This window comes from Dama dama, chromosome 23 (assembly GCF_033118175.1).
Source record: "Dama dama isolate Ldn47 chromosome 23, ASM3311817v1, whole genome shotgun sequence".
NCBI lineage: Eukaryota > Metazoa > Chordata > Mammalia > Artiodactyla > Cervidae > Dama > Dama dama.
The window spans coordinates 40186052-40202307 of record NC_083703.1 but is presented as its reverse complement, the minus strand read 5'-3'; the positions used below and the strand labels follow the sequence as shown (position 1 = coordinate 40202307).

Genomic DNA, 16256 nt, shown 5'->3' with positions numbered 1-16256 from the left:
TTTTAATGAGATGCACAGGGGACGTGTGTGCATAGGACAGCTGGAGAAGTGCTGCTCTAAAGTAAGATGAGGTTCTAGAATGTTCGAGTCCATAGTTCTCCAACCTAGCCTCAAATCAGTGTAAGTTCAATGCATGAAGCAGGGCACCCAAAGCTGGTGCTCTGGGACAACCCAAAGGGTGGGGAGGGAGGTGGAAGGGGGCTTCAGGATGGGGGGATACATGTATACCTGTGGCTGATTCATGTTGATGTATCGCAAAAACCATCCTCCAATTAATTAATTTTTTAAAAAAAGAATTAACTGGGAGATTCAAAAAAAAAAAAAAAATACTGATGACTGGGTCCCACTCACCCCAGATTAATTAAACAAAGCCTCTGGGGGCGGGGCCCAGCCTGGGTTTATTTCAGAAGTGCCCCAGGTGCACTCAACCAGTAACTGGGGTTCAGTGATCGAAGTAAGTGACGCTCAGGTTTGCCAGGCTGTCTGTCCTCACCACGACCACCAGCTCAACCATGACTGAATCCCCATGGTAGCCTGGGACAGGACCAGGAAAACACGACCAGTGCTTGCGTGGGACATGGTGGAGGGGGTGGATAACTCCATATAAACCCAACTTGGAGCCTATCCAGTTCCTTGGAGGAAATGTAACAAAAAGACTCCATCATCTAAATCTCTTTCCATCAAAGAGATGACCTATTTCTGCACAAAATGCTGCTGCATTGCAGAGTGAGAATGTTCAAACTCAGCTTCAGTCACATCCTGGGGCATTTTCCTCAAGTAGGGTTTGATAATTTAACCCAGATGGAGAGTACCAGGTAAGCCACCAGCCACACTCCCTAGAGCTTTGTAACCAAGATACACAATAACACAAGGGTGACAGAAGGTATGCATGTCTGAAACACTTTCTTGAAAGTCTGGCACCATCGCCAAATGTTAGGCTCTTGAAAGTGTTAGATGCTCAGATGTGTCTGACTCTTTGCAACCCTATGGACTGCAGCTCGCCAGGCTCCTCTGTCCATGGGATTTTCCAGGCAAGGATAATGGAGTGGGTTGACATTCCCTCCTCCAGGGGATCTTCTGGACCCAGGGATTGGACCCAGGTCTCCCGCATTGCAGGTGGATTATTTACCATCCGAGCCATCAGGGAAGCCATAGGCTCTTGAGGCAAAGTTAATTTCCTGTAGATGCATGACAGGCTGAGTCTGGATTCTGCTCTGGTGGGTGGCAAGTGTTCGACTTTGGGACCACAGCTTCAAGGATGACATTTCTCCATTTTGCTGCGGTTTTTATCCTTGGGAAGAATGCTTTCTTGGAATGGGTTTTCAGGAGGACCCAGTTCTGGTCATGCGTGCAGGTGGGAGGAACACTCTTGGCCCTGGGATATGGGCCCGGCCACCTGTGCCCCATCCCCCCGCCCCGCATCCCCCGGCCCTCGAGAGCTTCCCTGGTACTGCCGTCCGGTGCAGAGGATGAGGTGGTCGTAGAGCACGACTTTCTCTCTCGAAACGATGACCTGCTTGGCTGCTCGGTCTATGGCAGTCATCCTAGCAACCACCACGTTGACCCAGGAGCACAGCGACATCAATTCATGATCTCTGTCATTATAGCAGTGGCTGCGGAGAGAGAGGCTCCATCAGTGACATCTGAGCAGCTGACAGCGGGCATTAATTAGACATCTGGTGAGCTGGTTCAGGGACCCTGGTGGGCCGAGCCTGCGCTCTTGCTGAGAACTTACAAGGACCTGGGCAGGCTAGGAGATTTGTCCTTGAGAGACATTTAGTCGCCAATTGACACCTTCCTATTAAAGCTACATTGTTTCGCTTGGGGTAGGCCGGTCCAGCCAGGGAGGGTGCACATGCACGCACGCGCGCGCGCGTGTGTGTGTGTGTGTGTGTGTGTGTGTGTGTGTGTAATCATTTCTAATACTCTTTTTTCCAATGCATGGCTGGTGTGTGTGTGGGTGTGTGTGTGTGTGTGTGTGTGTAATCATTTCTAATACTCTTTTTTCCAATGCATGGCTGGTGTAAATTTACTTTAGCTGTTGAACTGTCATATTGACAACTGGCATCTTGTCATATTGACCACAGACTCGGAGTGAATGAGGATGAAGAAAGTGACATCTGAGGATCCCCAAAGGTAGGGGTCGAGGCCCAGAATACAGAGAACCCCGCCCATCTGCGAAGGCTTTTTGATAAATGACTCATTTCCAGAATAAGCGTATGGATTCATGCCAAAACAACAAAATGCATTTTATTTAAAGAAAATGTCAATTGGGGAATTATGTTTGCATCCAGTACAATCCTTGGGGACTTTGGGGAGTCCCTCCTAACGACAAAGGTGATTTATAGGGACCTCTGCTTCCATAAGAGCAGGTCCAGGATGGACGGGTTTGCTTCTCTGGGTTCCATTTGAGGATGAACACAACACTGTAATGGGAGAAAAGTAGATTTCCTGTGGCTTTGGGTTTATTTAGATTTCTGTAAGGGTTGTTTCCAGAATCTTCTGGAGGGTGTGACCTCAGGTACAGGACGTTTTAATAACCCTGTTCTGAAGACCGAGAGTGCAGAACAGCAGAACAGTGAGAGTCTGTTTAAACCCAGGCTTCCCCGAGCCAGGGTCTGTGTCCCTGCTCTGTTGCCAAGGAAACTGGGTCCTGGGGACTCTGCACCCCTTTTCAGAACTTCACCATCTCCACCTCTGAGCAGGAGATAATGACCCCTCCTCACCTACCTCGAGGGTTGTGAGGAATGGATATGAGAATGTAAGAGATGCTGTCTGGTCAAGTGGGATGCATATGTGAGGAGTATTAGTCCGGATAATGTTAACGATACACAATCCTGTTTACTCTGCTTAGAGGCAAACAGGATTCTGAAGTGGTAATGGAAGAACATTTTTTCTTTTTGATCCATGCGTAGAGTCTGCTCGCACCACACAAAAAGAACCCTGGTAATGGATACACATTAGACCCTGTTACAGGGCCTGTGAAAAAGAAGCGAGTCTGCACTTTGTATCTCTCCATGCAACAAAACTTAAAAAACAAGAAAATTTCTTCTTAATAAGAAAAGAAAATAGGGGGCTGACCTGTCACAGGAAAATAACAGAGAGTGAGATGAAACTCTTTTTTAAAAAGCCATGTTGGTACCTTTATAGGAAAACAGGATGTTTAACTGATTTCGTACATTCACGAAGAGACCCATGAAGGACTGTTCCTACTTGGGACATCATCCATTCCTAATAGAGTGGTACTGTCAGCCATCCAAGATGGGGAAAAAATTAAATTTCGTTAACGCACAGGGATTTGTCACATGAGGATCTGCTCAAAGATGACAGTGCTCAGGGGAAATTTGGGAAAGGCTAAGATGAGTGTTATTTGTAATGACAGTCGGCCAGCCATGTTGATAACTTCAGAATTCATATCTCAGAGCTCAGATCTGAAGCTCTGTCCAGCAGGCTGGCACTCAGAAACACTGGGGCTTTAGGGAACGTCAGGAAGCATGGAAAATGTGGGATGCTTCCTTTTACAGCCTGTGACCACACAGAATGACATTTCTCAGTTTAGGACATCACTGGGCAGGCGATGCCCATTCGTTTTGGATATTATAAACCGTCCTGGACCTCCTTTAATTTACCCATCAGGTAGGTGAAGCTAGATACGGGAGGCTGTAAGTGTTCTGCCTGTAAAATTATTTCCTAGGCACAGTAAATGAATATTAAGATTCTCACATGGCAGGGACCGTCTCATGGCTTGGAGACCGGAGAAATATCTCCACTAGGGTTCTCTGGGAGACAAGAGAAGAAACTGAAGAAGGGAGGTCAAGGAAACTTCATGTTTCTCAAGTGAGCTTGACCCTGACACAGAAATAATGTGAAAAGTTGTCTTCATAGAACATTCCGGAGACAGGTAACAAGGAGGGGGTAAAAAAAGTAGAAATGCAGAGTGGCCTGCTGGCTCAAAGTTGCAGTGACCTCAAACCTAGAGATCGGAAGTCTTAGCCTAAGGTCCCAGGTGCAAAATTAGGAGCGAACTCCAGGGGAATATTAATAAATGTAAGTGTGGTGAAGACCTGCATTTCATGGAATTGGAACCCTACAGGATGGGAAAGAATTTCAGAGGTTTTCAGGAGGGTTTATTGTGACACTCACGGAAGAAGGAGCATCGTAATTAACCTTCAGTGGTTCAGAGCTGATCGTCTAGTTAGTGGCTTTCTCCCTCTGCCTGTTCCCCCTTCCTCCCAGTGCCTCCCTTTCTGTTGCATCCCGGGTAAGTCATTAGCACTTCCACCAGAGGCTGGACAGTGTGGGGGCATGGGGGAAGGGGACAAAACACGGCTCTTCAAAAAATAGTAATGGCAATAATAAATCCAAACACTGGTTATGGAAAAGTTCAGAATGTGTATTGCGTTGGCCAAAAGGTTCATTCAAGTTTTTCCAGGAGCTAGTATGGAAAAACCCGATTGAACTTCTTGGCCAACCCAATATTTAGCACGAGGAATTTGAATAATTAGATTTACAGATGTCAGCACACTTGCTATTTTTTAATTCCATGATCAGAAAGTTTCCTATATCGTGATCTGAGGACCATTTGAAAGGGAGCATCCTGTTGATGTTTCAATTTGTAGCTTCTGTGGGTTAGGATAACATGTTGGTCCCCATCCAGAAGCATCTTATATGGCTATGTTATCTAGTCCCTGTCTACACCCTGGTGGAGGGGACTTTGGTAGGTACTTTTTGAAGGTAACCATCATCCATTTGACATAATTTACTGAGCACCTGGTAAGTGTCGAACATCGTCCCAGACACTGGGACCCATCAGTGAACAAAAAGGTAAAAAAATTCCAGCCCTTGTGGAGTTTGCAATATAGCTGAAGGATTCAGAATCAACCATTTTAAAGGCAAATTGTATATTTACAAGGATTTCAGTAGTAAGGAAGAAAGCAGAGGAGGAGGACTGGAGTGTCCTGGAGAACTGGTTGCAGACAATTGTGTGGTCAGAATGGGTCTCGTGGAAAAATATAAGTCACTCAGTCATGTCCAACTCTGCAACCCTATGGACAGTAGCCCACCAGGCTCCTCTGTCCACGGAATTCCCCAGATAAGAATACTGGAGTGGGTTGCCATGCCCTTCTCCGGGGATCCTCCCAACCTAGGGATCAAACCTGGGTCTCCTGCAACGCAGGCAGATTCTTTACCATTTGAGCCACCGGGGAGTAAAGACCTCCAAGGTGGGGACTTGCCTCTTGTGTTTGAGAATCATTAAGGAGATTGGTGAGGCTACAGTGGAGAGAAAAAGGGCAAACATAGTAAAAGAGGGGGTTAGAAGTGTCAGCAGAAAAGGACAGGCTTCAGACTGGATGGAGCATCTGGAACTTTCTGTGATGACAGAATCCTTCTGCAGCTGGCCTGTCTGATAGGAGAGCTACAAGCTACACGTGGTTAGTCGGCCACTTGAAAAGTGGCTCAAGTAATTGAAGGGCTGAACTTTAATCCCCCTGAACTGTAATTAATTGGAACTTAAGTAGCCACATGTGGCTTGCGGGGGCTGGACAGAGCAGCTCCTGGCCGCTGGTGAGCTGACGTGATCTGATTCACGTTTCTGCAGCCTTTTTCTGGCGACTGGGCCGATAGCATGGATGGGGGGGAAAAACAGGGGCAGAGGCACCAGGTGACCAACTGCCAGCCACACGCAGGTCCCTGCAGAATCAGGCCGGCAGAGTCTCACTCTCTATCTGTTCTCTTCTATTTTTTTTTTTTTTTAAATCTGTTCTCTTCTAAAACACACCTGGCCTGGAGACTGACAGGAAACCTTGGCCAGGCCGACTGAATTACACTCGTTGTGAGACAATGATTCGGAACATGGGTATTTCCTGGGAATTGTGTCATTTGGAAAGACAGAAAGTGAGGGAAAGGGTGTGCATGGATTGACTGTCCTTGCTCAGCCAGGCATTAGACTGATTTTAACCCAAAACTCCAGTGAGGCTGGTTTAGCCAAGCATGATCCACAGTCAAATCCCTCAAAGCACAGAGAGATGAAGTCTCCTTTGTGGTGGGGGCAGAATCTGAACCTCCATCGACCTGGCTCCAAACCCAGCCCCTTCTGACGGTGCTCTGATGATGTCCTTACCAAAACCCTGAAGTTTATAGTCTGGTTTTAAAAGTACTGGGTCAAAATGAGCCTGGTTCTGCTGGCAAGGTGGCTGCTGATTTTGTCACTGTCTGACAGCAAAATCAGCCTTTTTCACAGAGGAAAGAGGATCCTTCTTCAGGGATCTAAAATTAACACCACCACCACCCCCCAACCGAGAACAATTTCCTCCCTCGTTCCTGGAGAAACTGGGACATTGTTTCTAAAGGTAGGGAGCCTAATCATGCCTGTACCCAGGCTTTGCTCAGGAAATTAAAATGAGTGGAAGCTGAGTGATAATGAAATGGCATTTTCTAGAAAGGATGTTGTCAAAGACTGATTCTGCGGGGACAGAAACATTGATGCTTGCCTTGATCAGCTCCAAAGACCTTTGCTTCATCAACCTCGGGTGGTAGAGGGCTGGGTGGGTCTGAGACCCTCTCCCCAGGGAGGTACCCAACCTTTAGCTCCCTCCAGCAGGTTGCCTGTTCTGATGCAAATACAGTCACCAAGCTCCCCTGCCCTGGAGTGTCACTCAGAACCTGAGTGTTGGTGGTGTCTGGGTCAGCAGACTCGTCTCAGATGTCTGGAACAGGCCAGCATCATCCCAACCCTGCCATTCACTCTGAACTTGAATTTGCATCTCCTAAAGAGAGTCTGAACCCACAAGAAAAGCCCACCACTTCCCTTTTCTACTATTTAGCAGAAAAAGGACAGCACATAAATGAGGGCATTTAGGCTTCAGTATGAAAAAGCAGGGGAAGGATAAACTGGGGGTTTGGGATTAATAGATACACACTGCTATATACAAAATAGATAATCAACAAGGACCGACTGTGCAGCACAGGGCACTCTACTCAATATTCTGTAATAACTATATGGGAGAAGAATCTAAAAAAGAATGGATATATGTATAAATGGATCACTGTGCTATACACCTGAAACTAACACAACATTGTAAATCATCTTTATGCTCATATAAAATAAACTTTTAAAAATGAAATTCATACTCATTTGCTAAAAATTTCCTTTGTTCATTGCCCAGAAGTTTTTTTCCTGGGAGTCCGTAGGTTGAAATCAAGGTGAGATTACTGAACTTCAGATGAGAGCTAAGGAGAAAGAAGAAAAAAAAAAGGTAAAGCACAATTCTGTGAAAGTTCATTGTAATTCAACTGAACCTTATTTCACATGTCTTCTAATTGTTGCTGCTTTCTTTGACAATAGCAACTCTTTTTGCAAAAACCTTTCAAGAGAACCAACCATTTAAAGGAGAAAGAGGGCATTGGAACAGTTAATGACACGAACTTCCCAAACTGCCATCCTGTGAAGGCAGAACATTAATTTTTAAAAATTTGCTTTTCAGAGTAAAACAAAATCAAACTGCAAATTAGGAGGAAGCAGGCAGATTTAGTGTAAGTCAAAATTGGGAAGATCTCCCGGAGAAGGGATAGGCTACCCACGCCAGTATTCATGGGCTTCCCTCATGGTTCAGATGGTAAAGAATCCACATGTAATGTGGGAGACCTGGGTTCCATCCCTGGGTGGGGAAGATCCCCTGGCGGAGGGCATGGCAATTCACTCCAGTACTCTTGCCTGGAGAATCCCCATGAACAGAGGAGCCTGGTGGGCTACAGTTCATGGGGTCGCAGAGTCAGATGTGACTGAGCAACTAAGTGCGCACGCGCGCGCGCACACACATACACACACACACACACACACACACACACACACACACAAGCAAAGTTTGAGTTTCAGATGACTTCTGAGAAACAGCATGGAACCCTAACCACCAGAGTGAAAACTTGCTGAGTGCTTGCACTCAGGGGTTCTGCGAGGCCCTCCCCGAGTCCTTGAAGCAGTACTATTACTACCCTGACTTTACTGTGTGGAATGGAGGCAAAGCAATTTGCCCAAGACAGTACATCCAGGAAGTCTGGAGGTAGGATGTGAACCAGGTCGTTTGGCTCCAGCATCTTCTCATCTAACCTTGGTCTCCACTGCCCTGTAAGACCCCAAACTGTGGACAAGGATGCAAAGGTCATCTAATTCCCACAGTCAACAATAGATTTATGACTTTCAGATGTTTGTCACTACTCAAATCAGGAGGCCACCGCATCACAGAGGAGAGAATGCTGGAGGATTCCTTTTGAGAGCAAAGCTGCCTTATATTTATTCGCATCAGGCTTTCCAGGGCTCAAGGTGCCCTTATGGGCATCGTCATACGAGATTAATCTTCAAGACAATTTCTGCTGGGGGCAGGAGGCAGGTTTGCATTTATCTGTATTTCAGACTGAAGAAAATCAAGGTTGGAAATGGTAGATAATTTCTTCATGGTCAGGAAGGTCAGAATCAGCTGGACCAGAAATGAAAACCTTGCCTTCTGACCCCAAGTAGCACCCACTGCATTCACCCAGGTTTCCCAGAGACCAGTGGCCTGGGGGGTGGTGAGCAGTCTACTCAGCACACATGTTAAGTGGGCGCTTCTCAGCACTCCTTCCCTCTAGGTCTCCCTGAAATATTTACAGCTCTCCTGCTGGGCAGATCTACCCTCCAGGTCGAGTCAGCAACATTTTCTGGGTGAGCTGATCTTCTCCTGGCCTTCAGCAGGACGAGGAAGGTATTTTTTTCCCCTAAAAATCTCTTCTTGGTTCACCCCTCCCCTTATACCAACCAATGTCAAAAAAGAAACCATCTCCAAGTTAGAGAAGAACACCTGCCCTCCTTACCCAGGAGGGAACTGGAAAATTTCCAAACGTGGAAATGCTATCAATTTGCTGACAATCTGTTAAGTACCATTAAAAGCTGGAGCCTTTTGGTGAGGGCACACACGGCCGGCAATGGAATAAACTCAACTGCACCTGACATTTAAAAGTAGCTAAATATTATGAAAGGGTCTGCTCTAAAGTCTCTAGGGATGTGTGTCATTTAAAGGTGAATATTCTTATTTGATACAAAGAAAACCAAGAACATCTATCCTCTAACAATAATAATTTTGAATCCATTCAAATAACATAAAGGTTACAATTAACCCCAACTACTTAGGGCTGCCAGTCTGCAAAGACACCAATCATAGGCCTTTGATTTCTTACCATTTAATGGAAAATGCAAATAATAATATGTGTTTATACTCACGTGTGGTCAAAATTTATTTGGGCTTTGGAGGCTAAGTGATCAAAATGTGGTTTATGTATATAAATAACATCTATATGCAGGCCTCCTTCACATCTCTGTGTGAATAGGAGGCTTAGTGATTATTCAGCAATATCTTTTACAACAGAAACAATCTCTTTGGCACTGAATAATTTGAACTAACAACATGGACCACTTGTAAAATGACTTTAATTTGCCAAATTACTGCCCTGCATTGCCCTGAATTATATTATACAGTTAAAGGTTTCACCAAAAGATTAGAGGAGGGGCATTTTCTTAATTTTTATCTATTCATTAATTTTTATCTATTTTTATTTACTCCTGTGCTTTAGCTTCAGCCAAATTCCTTCTGTGCTCTCCCTTGTGGCTTCTCTGATTCTTCATCCACTCTTCAGGGTTGCCATTTCACCCTTTCTCATTCTCCTTACTATGCCCTGTCTCGTTTTCAAGTGAGAACACCTCCCATGTCATAAGGAAAACAGAAAAGAGCCCCCCACCCCGGCAGGATCCCTCCCCCATTTCCCTTTTTGCCACCTCCACATACTCCAACAAGAGCAATGTTCCTTCCCGCTCCGATTCAGAAGAGAGAGGTCCCCCATCAACCCTGTCTCCTCTTCAAGCTCCCCTCCTGTCTCTCCCAGCAAATTTCTCTTTCAGCTGTACTTAAGAAACCTGAAAGTGACCTGTCTCGTGCTGATACGGTGGAGCCATGCCATCAGCAGACCCTGCTTCTCTACTGCTCTTGCGTGCCTTCCATTCCTAAGGTCACCTCAGGTCCAAAGTGGCTCCTGCAGCTCCAGCCATCACATCCACCCTACATCCACACTATAGGCGGAAGGGAGGAGGAATGGGGAGCAAGGGTTGCTCTTTAAGGAGCTTCCCTGAAAGTCTCATGTGGTCCGTCCGCTGACATGGCAGAACTTAGTGACATGGCCTTATGTAGCAGCAAGGAAGGCTGGGAGATGTGGTTTTTCAAAGAGAAACACACTGGGTTTTCCAAGAACCACACTGCCCAGGGTTCTGTTATTAAGACAAAGTACAGAATAAATACTGGGTGGCTGCTAGAAGTCTCTACACACTGACTTGTAAAGGAATGGTGGGTGGGAATGAGGGAAGATCCTCATATTATCCAGGGTCCAGGCAGGAAGTGGACAGTCGACTCCACAGGGTTTGATTGAAGAAAAAGGCAGAGATGTGTGCAGGGTTCTGGGGCTCACCCATGGACTAGCAATGGTGGGTAAGGCACCACTGCTGATGGTAATCCTGAGGAGGGAGGGCTGGAGGACATAGAGATGGCTGGGGCCATGGAGGAGGCCCCATCCAGAAGCTAACATATAGAACTCTCAATCTGAGACCGCACTGTCTTGAGGTTCTCCTTGAAGACTGCTTTCTTCACCATCTCCTCCTCCATGGCCCATCTACCCTTTGCCAAGCTTCCCAGGCTCCATGCTTAGCCTGGGATTGACCAGGTGGTGGAATCGACCACCATGACTTCATCTTACATCTTTAAATTATACTTTTTTTCTGAGCTAGAAATCTAATTTCCAGATGCCCATCAGTCCTAATGTGGCCACTCCACAGGCATACCAAATTCAGTACGTGTCTAAACAATGGGATGGGTCTGTGGCCCCCTCCCACTTCTCTCTCAACTTCATCAAAGGCATGGTCAACTGATCCCCTCTTAAGTTGGGAACCTGGGGCTCCTACCCTCCCTCTCCTTCCCCACAACTGGTCACCACCTCTAGTTATGTTTGCATTGTCCATGTCTCTTGAACACCCAACACCTGCCATTCTCAGGACACACTGCCTTAGCTCACCTTCTTGCCTAGAGAAAACAGTCCCAGGGTTAGTCTCTCTGGCACAAGTATCTCTCCTGTCTATCTTCCTGGGAACTCTTTTTAAATTAAATCCAAGCTTAATTGTTCCTGGCTTAAAGTCCCCGTATCTACTCAACACTTTGCTGAATGCAGAGCAGTGTGGCTAAGACCATGGGGTCAGGGGTCAGATTGCCTTACTGGACTCCTGGCTGGAGCACTTTCTAGCTCTTTGGCCTCAGGCAAGCTATTCAACCTTTCTGTGGCTCAGTTTCTGGCCTGTGAAATGAAAATAATAAAGCCTCACTCCTCATATGAGGGATGTGAGGATGAGATTAAATAGCACCTATAAAACACTGAGAATATTTCCTGTTACACTGAACATTTTCAATGCATGTTAATTATTTTCATGACCAAAACATTAAGTTCAAATTCATGAGCCTGGTATCTCAGTTCCTATGTTTGGGGCATAACCTTGCCTCCCCACTGTTCTTTGAAAGTCAACTTCTTGCAGTTCCATGAAGTTCCTGACTCTTTCATGCCTTTATATGAAATTACCACCAGCATTTCCATTTAATCTCCAACCTCATATCTTTCTGTTATAGCAATCTCTGTCAGCCTGATTTAGAAACATCCAAATATTTAATTTCTTAAATTTATAACTGAGTATCAGATACTCTTAGATAGTCATAGTACTCTTAGTTATAGTACTCTTAGGTACTCTTAGAATACTCTGAGAGAGTTATAAAATACTCTTAGATATAATACTCTTAGATAGTTACGGTGGCCCAGATAGTAAAGAATCCACCAGCATTGTGGGAGACCTGGGTTCGAGTCCCATGTTGGTAAGATCCCCTGGAGAAGGAAATGGCAACCCACTCCAGTATTACTGCCTGAAGAATCCCATGGACAGAAGAGCCTGGTGGGCTACAGTCCCTGGGGTCACCAAGAGTCAGACACCAGAGCGACTTTCACAAGAGTATCAATCCACAATCATCATAGTGTTTCTCATGTACATATAGATCTTAGCTTTTCTTCAGATGAAATATGGAGACAAAACATTTAAGGCTTTTATTCTTTCAATATTCAAAATTCAATATTATTTCAATATTCAATAATCAAAAAGTTCCTGCACACAGAAGAGGGGGTCACGGGGGCATTTGGGTATGGACATGTGTTAGACGAGATGGCAGAAGCAGTGGCACCTCGGAAAAGGCACTATCTTGGGTCTCACACTATCGGCTTTATGCGTGAAAACAAAATGTAGCATCACCGTGAGCCCTCCACTCTGAAATCAAAGGTCATCATGCCGTGGAACCAAAAAAAAAAAGAAAAAAAAAGTTCAAGTGAAGTGCTCAGGCCAATGAAACATTAAACAAGTGCACCTGCATTTTCACAGCAGATAATTCCAGTGGGATTTCATGTTGCTGTGGATACAGAGGGAGGAACGGCTCAAAGACACTTGTGAGGCAGGGAGGGATTAGAGTATCCAGGGAAATAAGTAAAAGGTATTGCGTTTCATTCCATGCTTTGGAAGGACAGCTACAGAATTAGGTCTAAACGTTCTTATCCTTCACATAAAGAGGGTCACATTGCCAAGTTATGGTGAACACGATAAAAGAAACACAATGCTTCTCAGGTTTCTTACCCTTCTGGGCAGTAGAAACCTGTCAACCTGCCAGTGAATGCATATTATTTTTTATTTTTATGTTTTTGCTGATTTCCTGGGGGGGTGCATAATTAGCACAACCAAAGCAAGTAATTTAATTAACTGTTTCCATTAATGGTTTTATTCAAACAAACAGATAATGTGGAGGGAAACCAATTATCCCATATCAATCTAAATGTTACACTTTAATTTACTAAAATCTCTGCTTTCTGAATCGCTCAGCACAATGACAAAAATATTTGCCAACTGAACGGTGAATCCCAGCTCGAGATGGATATTTAAGCAAACTGCACATTTGACTAGTCCAAGAATAACTCAGACTTAATCTGGTCTTAATGATACCACGTGATTTCACAAAATGAATAAAATGGTGGAATTTCAAAGTTAGGAGTTATGTGGACTTACAATATGAGAGGAAAAATACAGGGAGAAAGCAAATCAAAGAGAAATATTTCTTATGAGTAGAGAACCTATTAAGAGAATCTAGCTTTTCTTCTGGAAAATGTTTAACTTCCTTCTGCAATATTTTTTCCTGCTTAGATTACAAAAGAGACTTTTGGACAATGTCCTTGACCACTGACTTCATTTTTGTTGTGTGAGTCAAAATGACACACAGCAGCTGCCTGTGTAGCCACAAAGCTCTCGGTAACTGTACACTCTGACCTCCGGGGGAAAACTGGATGGGTAGAAGCCTGTGATCAATGATCCTAAACCCTTTAAGAAGGGACACAGTCAGTCTTCACCGAGTGGATGCCGTCTTGCATGTCTCCCCTGCTCCTGGAAGCCCCTGGAGGAACCAGGATGGAGCCCAGAGGAAAGGGCCAAGGAAGAAGTCGCTTAAACCTGCCTGCGTCCAGGCTTGTGTGTGGCGTCAAGGATCTCTTATCAACACTGGATCCACAATCAGGCACAATGTCCTGCCTGGCATGACCTTGGTGACCTGTGGATTCTCCAGGGACCTGGCAGGGGAGGGAGGCTGGTGGTTAGGATAAGGGGAGTTGGGCGGGGGAGACTTGGGGAGCAGGATCTCAGAGGAAAAGCTTATGTATCTGTGCATGAAGGTTAAAACATAATCCTTACCAAAAAAAAAAAAAGAAAATGAGTGTAATGCTTGAAATGTCCATTGAACAAATGAGACCAAAATTTGGGAGTTCCAACAAAAAGAACAAAATAAAACTGAGTTTTGCTTTATGATTTAGAGGAAGTGATTTAAGATGTTTTCCTCTCTACATACATGAAGTAAAAATGTCATTCCTTTCTCCAGTGGACCACGTTTTGTCAGAACTCTCCACCATGACCCGTCCATCTTGGGTGGCCCTACACGTCATGGCTCATGTTAGACAAGGCTATGGTCCATGTGATCAGACTGGTTAGTTTTCTGTGATTGTGGTTTCATTCTGTCTGCCTTCTGATGAAGAAGGATAAGCGGCAAACAAGGATAAGCGGTTCACTGGAGAAGGGAATGGCAAACCACTTCAGTATTCTTGTCATTAGAACCCCATGAACAGTAGAAAAGGCAGAAAGATAGGACACTGAAAGACGAATTCCTCAGGCCGCCAGGTGCCCAATAAGCTACTGGAGATCAGTGGAGAAATAACTCCAGAAAGAATGAAGAGATGGAGCCAAAGCAAAAACAATACCCAGTTGTGGATGTGACTGGTGATGGAAGTAAAGTCCAATGCTGTAAAGAGCAATATTGCATAGGAACCTGGAATGTTAGGTCCATGAATCAAGGCAAATTGGAACTGGTCAAACAAGAGATGGCAAGAGTGAACATCGACATTCTAGGAATCAGTGAACTAAAATGGACTGGAATGGATGCATTTAACTCAGAGGACCATTATATCTACTACTGAGGGCAAGAATCCCTTAGAAGAAATGGAGTAGTCATCATAGTCAACAAAAGAGTCCGAAATGCCAGTATTTGGATGCAATCTCAAAAACAACAGAATGATCTCTGTTTGTTTCCAAGGCAAACCATTCAATAACACGCTAATCCAAGTCTATGCCCTGACCAGTAATGCTGAAGAAGCTGAAGTTGAATGGTTCTATGAAGACCTACAAGATCTTCTAGAACTAACACCCAAAAAAGATGTCCTTTTCCTTATAGGGGACTGAAATGCCAAAGTAGGAAGTCAAGAAATACCTGGAGTAACAGGCAAATTTGGCCTTGGCGTGCAGAATAAAGCAGGGCAAAGCCTAATAGAGGTTTGCCAAGAAAATATACTGGTCATAGCAAACACCATCATCCAAAAACACAAGAGAAGACTCTACACATGGACATCACCAGACGGTCAATACTGAAATCAGATTGATTATATTCCTTGCAGCCAAAGATGGAGAAGCTCTATATAGTCAGCAAAAAGAAGACCGGGAGCTGAGTGTGGCTCAATTTATGAACTCCTTATCGTGAAATTCAGACTTACATTGAAGAAAGTAAGGAAAAGCACTAGAACATTCAGGTATGACCTAAATCAAATCCCTTATGATTATACAGTGAAAATGAGAAATAAATACAAGGGGTTAAATCTGATAGACAGAGTGCCTGAAGAACTATGGAAGGAGGTTCGTGACACTGTATAGGAGGCAGTGATCAAGACCATCCCCAAGGGAAGAAATGCAAAAAGGCAAAATGGTTGTCTGAGGAGGCCTTACAAATAGCTGTGAAAAGAAGAGAAGCAAGAGGCAAAGGAGAAAAGGGAATACACCCATTTGAATGTAGAGTTCCAAAGAATAGCAAGGAGAGATAAGAAAGCCTTCCTCAGTGATCAATGCAAAGAAACAGAGGAAATCAATAGAATGGGAAAGACTAGAGATCTCTTCAAGAAAATTAAAGATACCAAGGGAACATTTCATGCAAAGATGGGCTCAATAAAGGACAGAAATGGTAGGGACCTAACAGAAGTAGAAGATATTAAGAAGAGGTGGCAACAATACACAGAAGAACTAAAAAAAGATCTTCATGACCCAGATAACCATGATGGTGTGATCACTCACCTAGAGCCAGACATCCTGGAGTGCCAAGTCAAGTGGGCCTTAGGAAGCATCACTATGAACAAAGCTAGTGGAGGTGGTGGAATTTCAGTTGAGCTATTTCAAATCCTAAAAGATGATGCTGTGAAAGTACTGTACTCAATATGCCAGCAAATTTGGAAAACTCAGTAGTGGCCACAGGACTGGAAAAGGTCAATTTTCATTCCAATCCCAAAGAAAGGCAATGTCAAAGAATGCTCAAACTACCACACAATTGCACTCATCTCACATGCTAGCAAAGTAATGATCAAAATTCTCCAAGCCAGGCTTCAACAGTACATGAACTGTGAACTTTCAGATGTTCAAACTGGATTTAGAAAAGGCAGAGCAAACAGAGATCAAATTGCCAACATCCGTTGGATCAAAGAAAAAGCAAGAGAATTCCAGAAATCATCTACTTCTGCTTTATTGACTATGCCAACGCCTTTGTTGTGTGGATCACAACAAACTGTGGAAAATTCTTCAAGAG

At 44.5% G+C, this 16256-nt stretch overlaps 1 protein-coding gene across 1 annotated transcript in view; it reads right to left on the bottom strand.

Moving 5' to 3' along the window:
* Positions 1-16256, bottom strand: part of CFAP61 (cilia and flagella associated protein 61) — a 244628-nt gene that overhangs the window by 76416 nt on the left and 151956 nt on the right. Inside the window, exons 19-20 of the mRNA XM_061126429.1 lie at positions 7132-7230; positions 1449-1613 (exon numbers count right to left, since the gene is read on the bottom strand). Of these exons, the coding sequence (XP_060982412.1) occupies positions 1449-1613; positions 7132-7230 (264 nt within the window). The remainder of the gene's footprint in view (positions 1-1448; positions 1614-7131; positions 7231-16256) is intronic.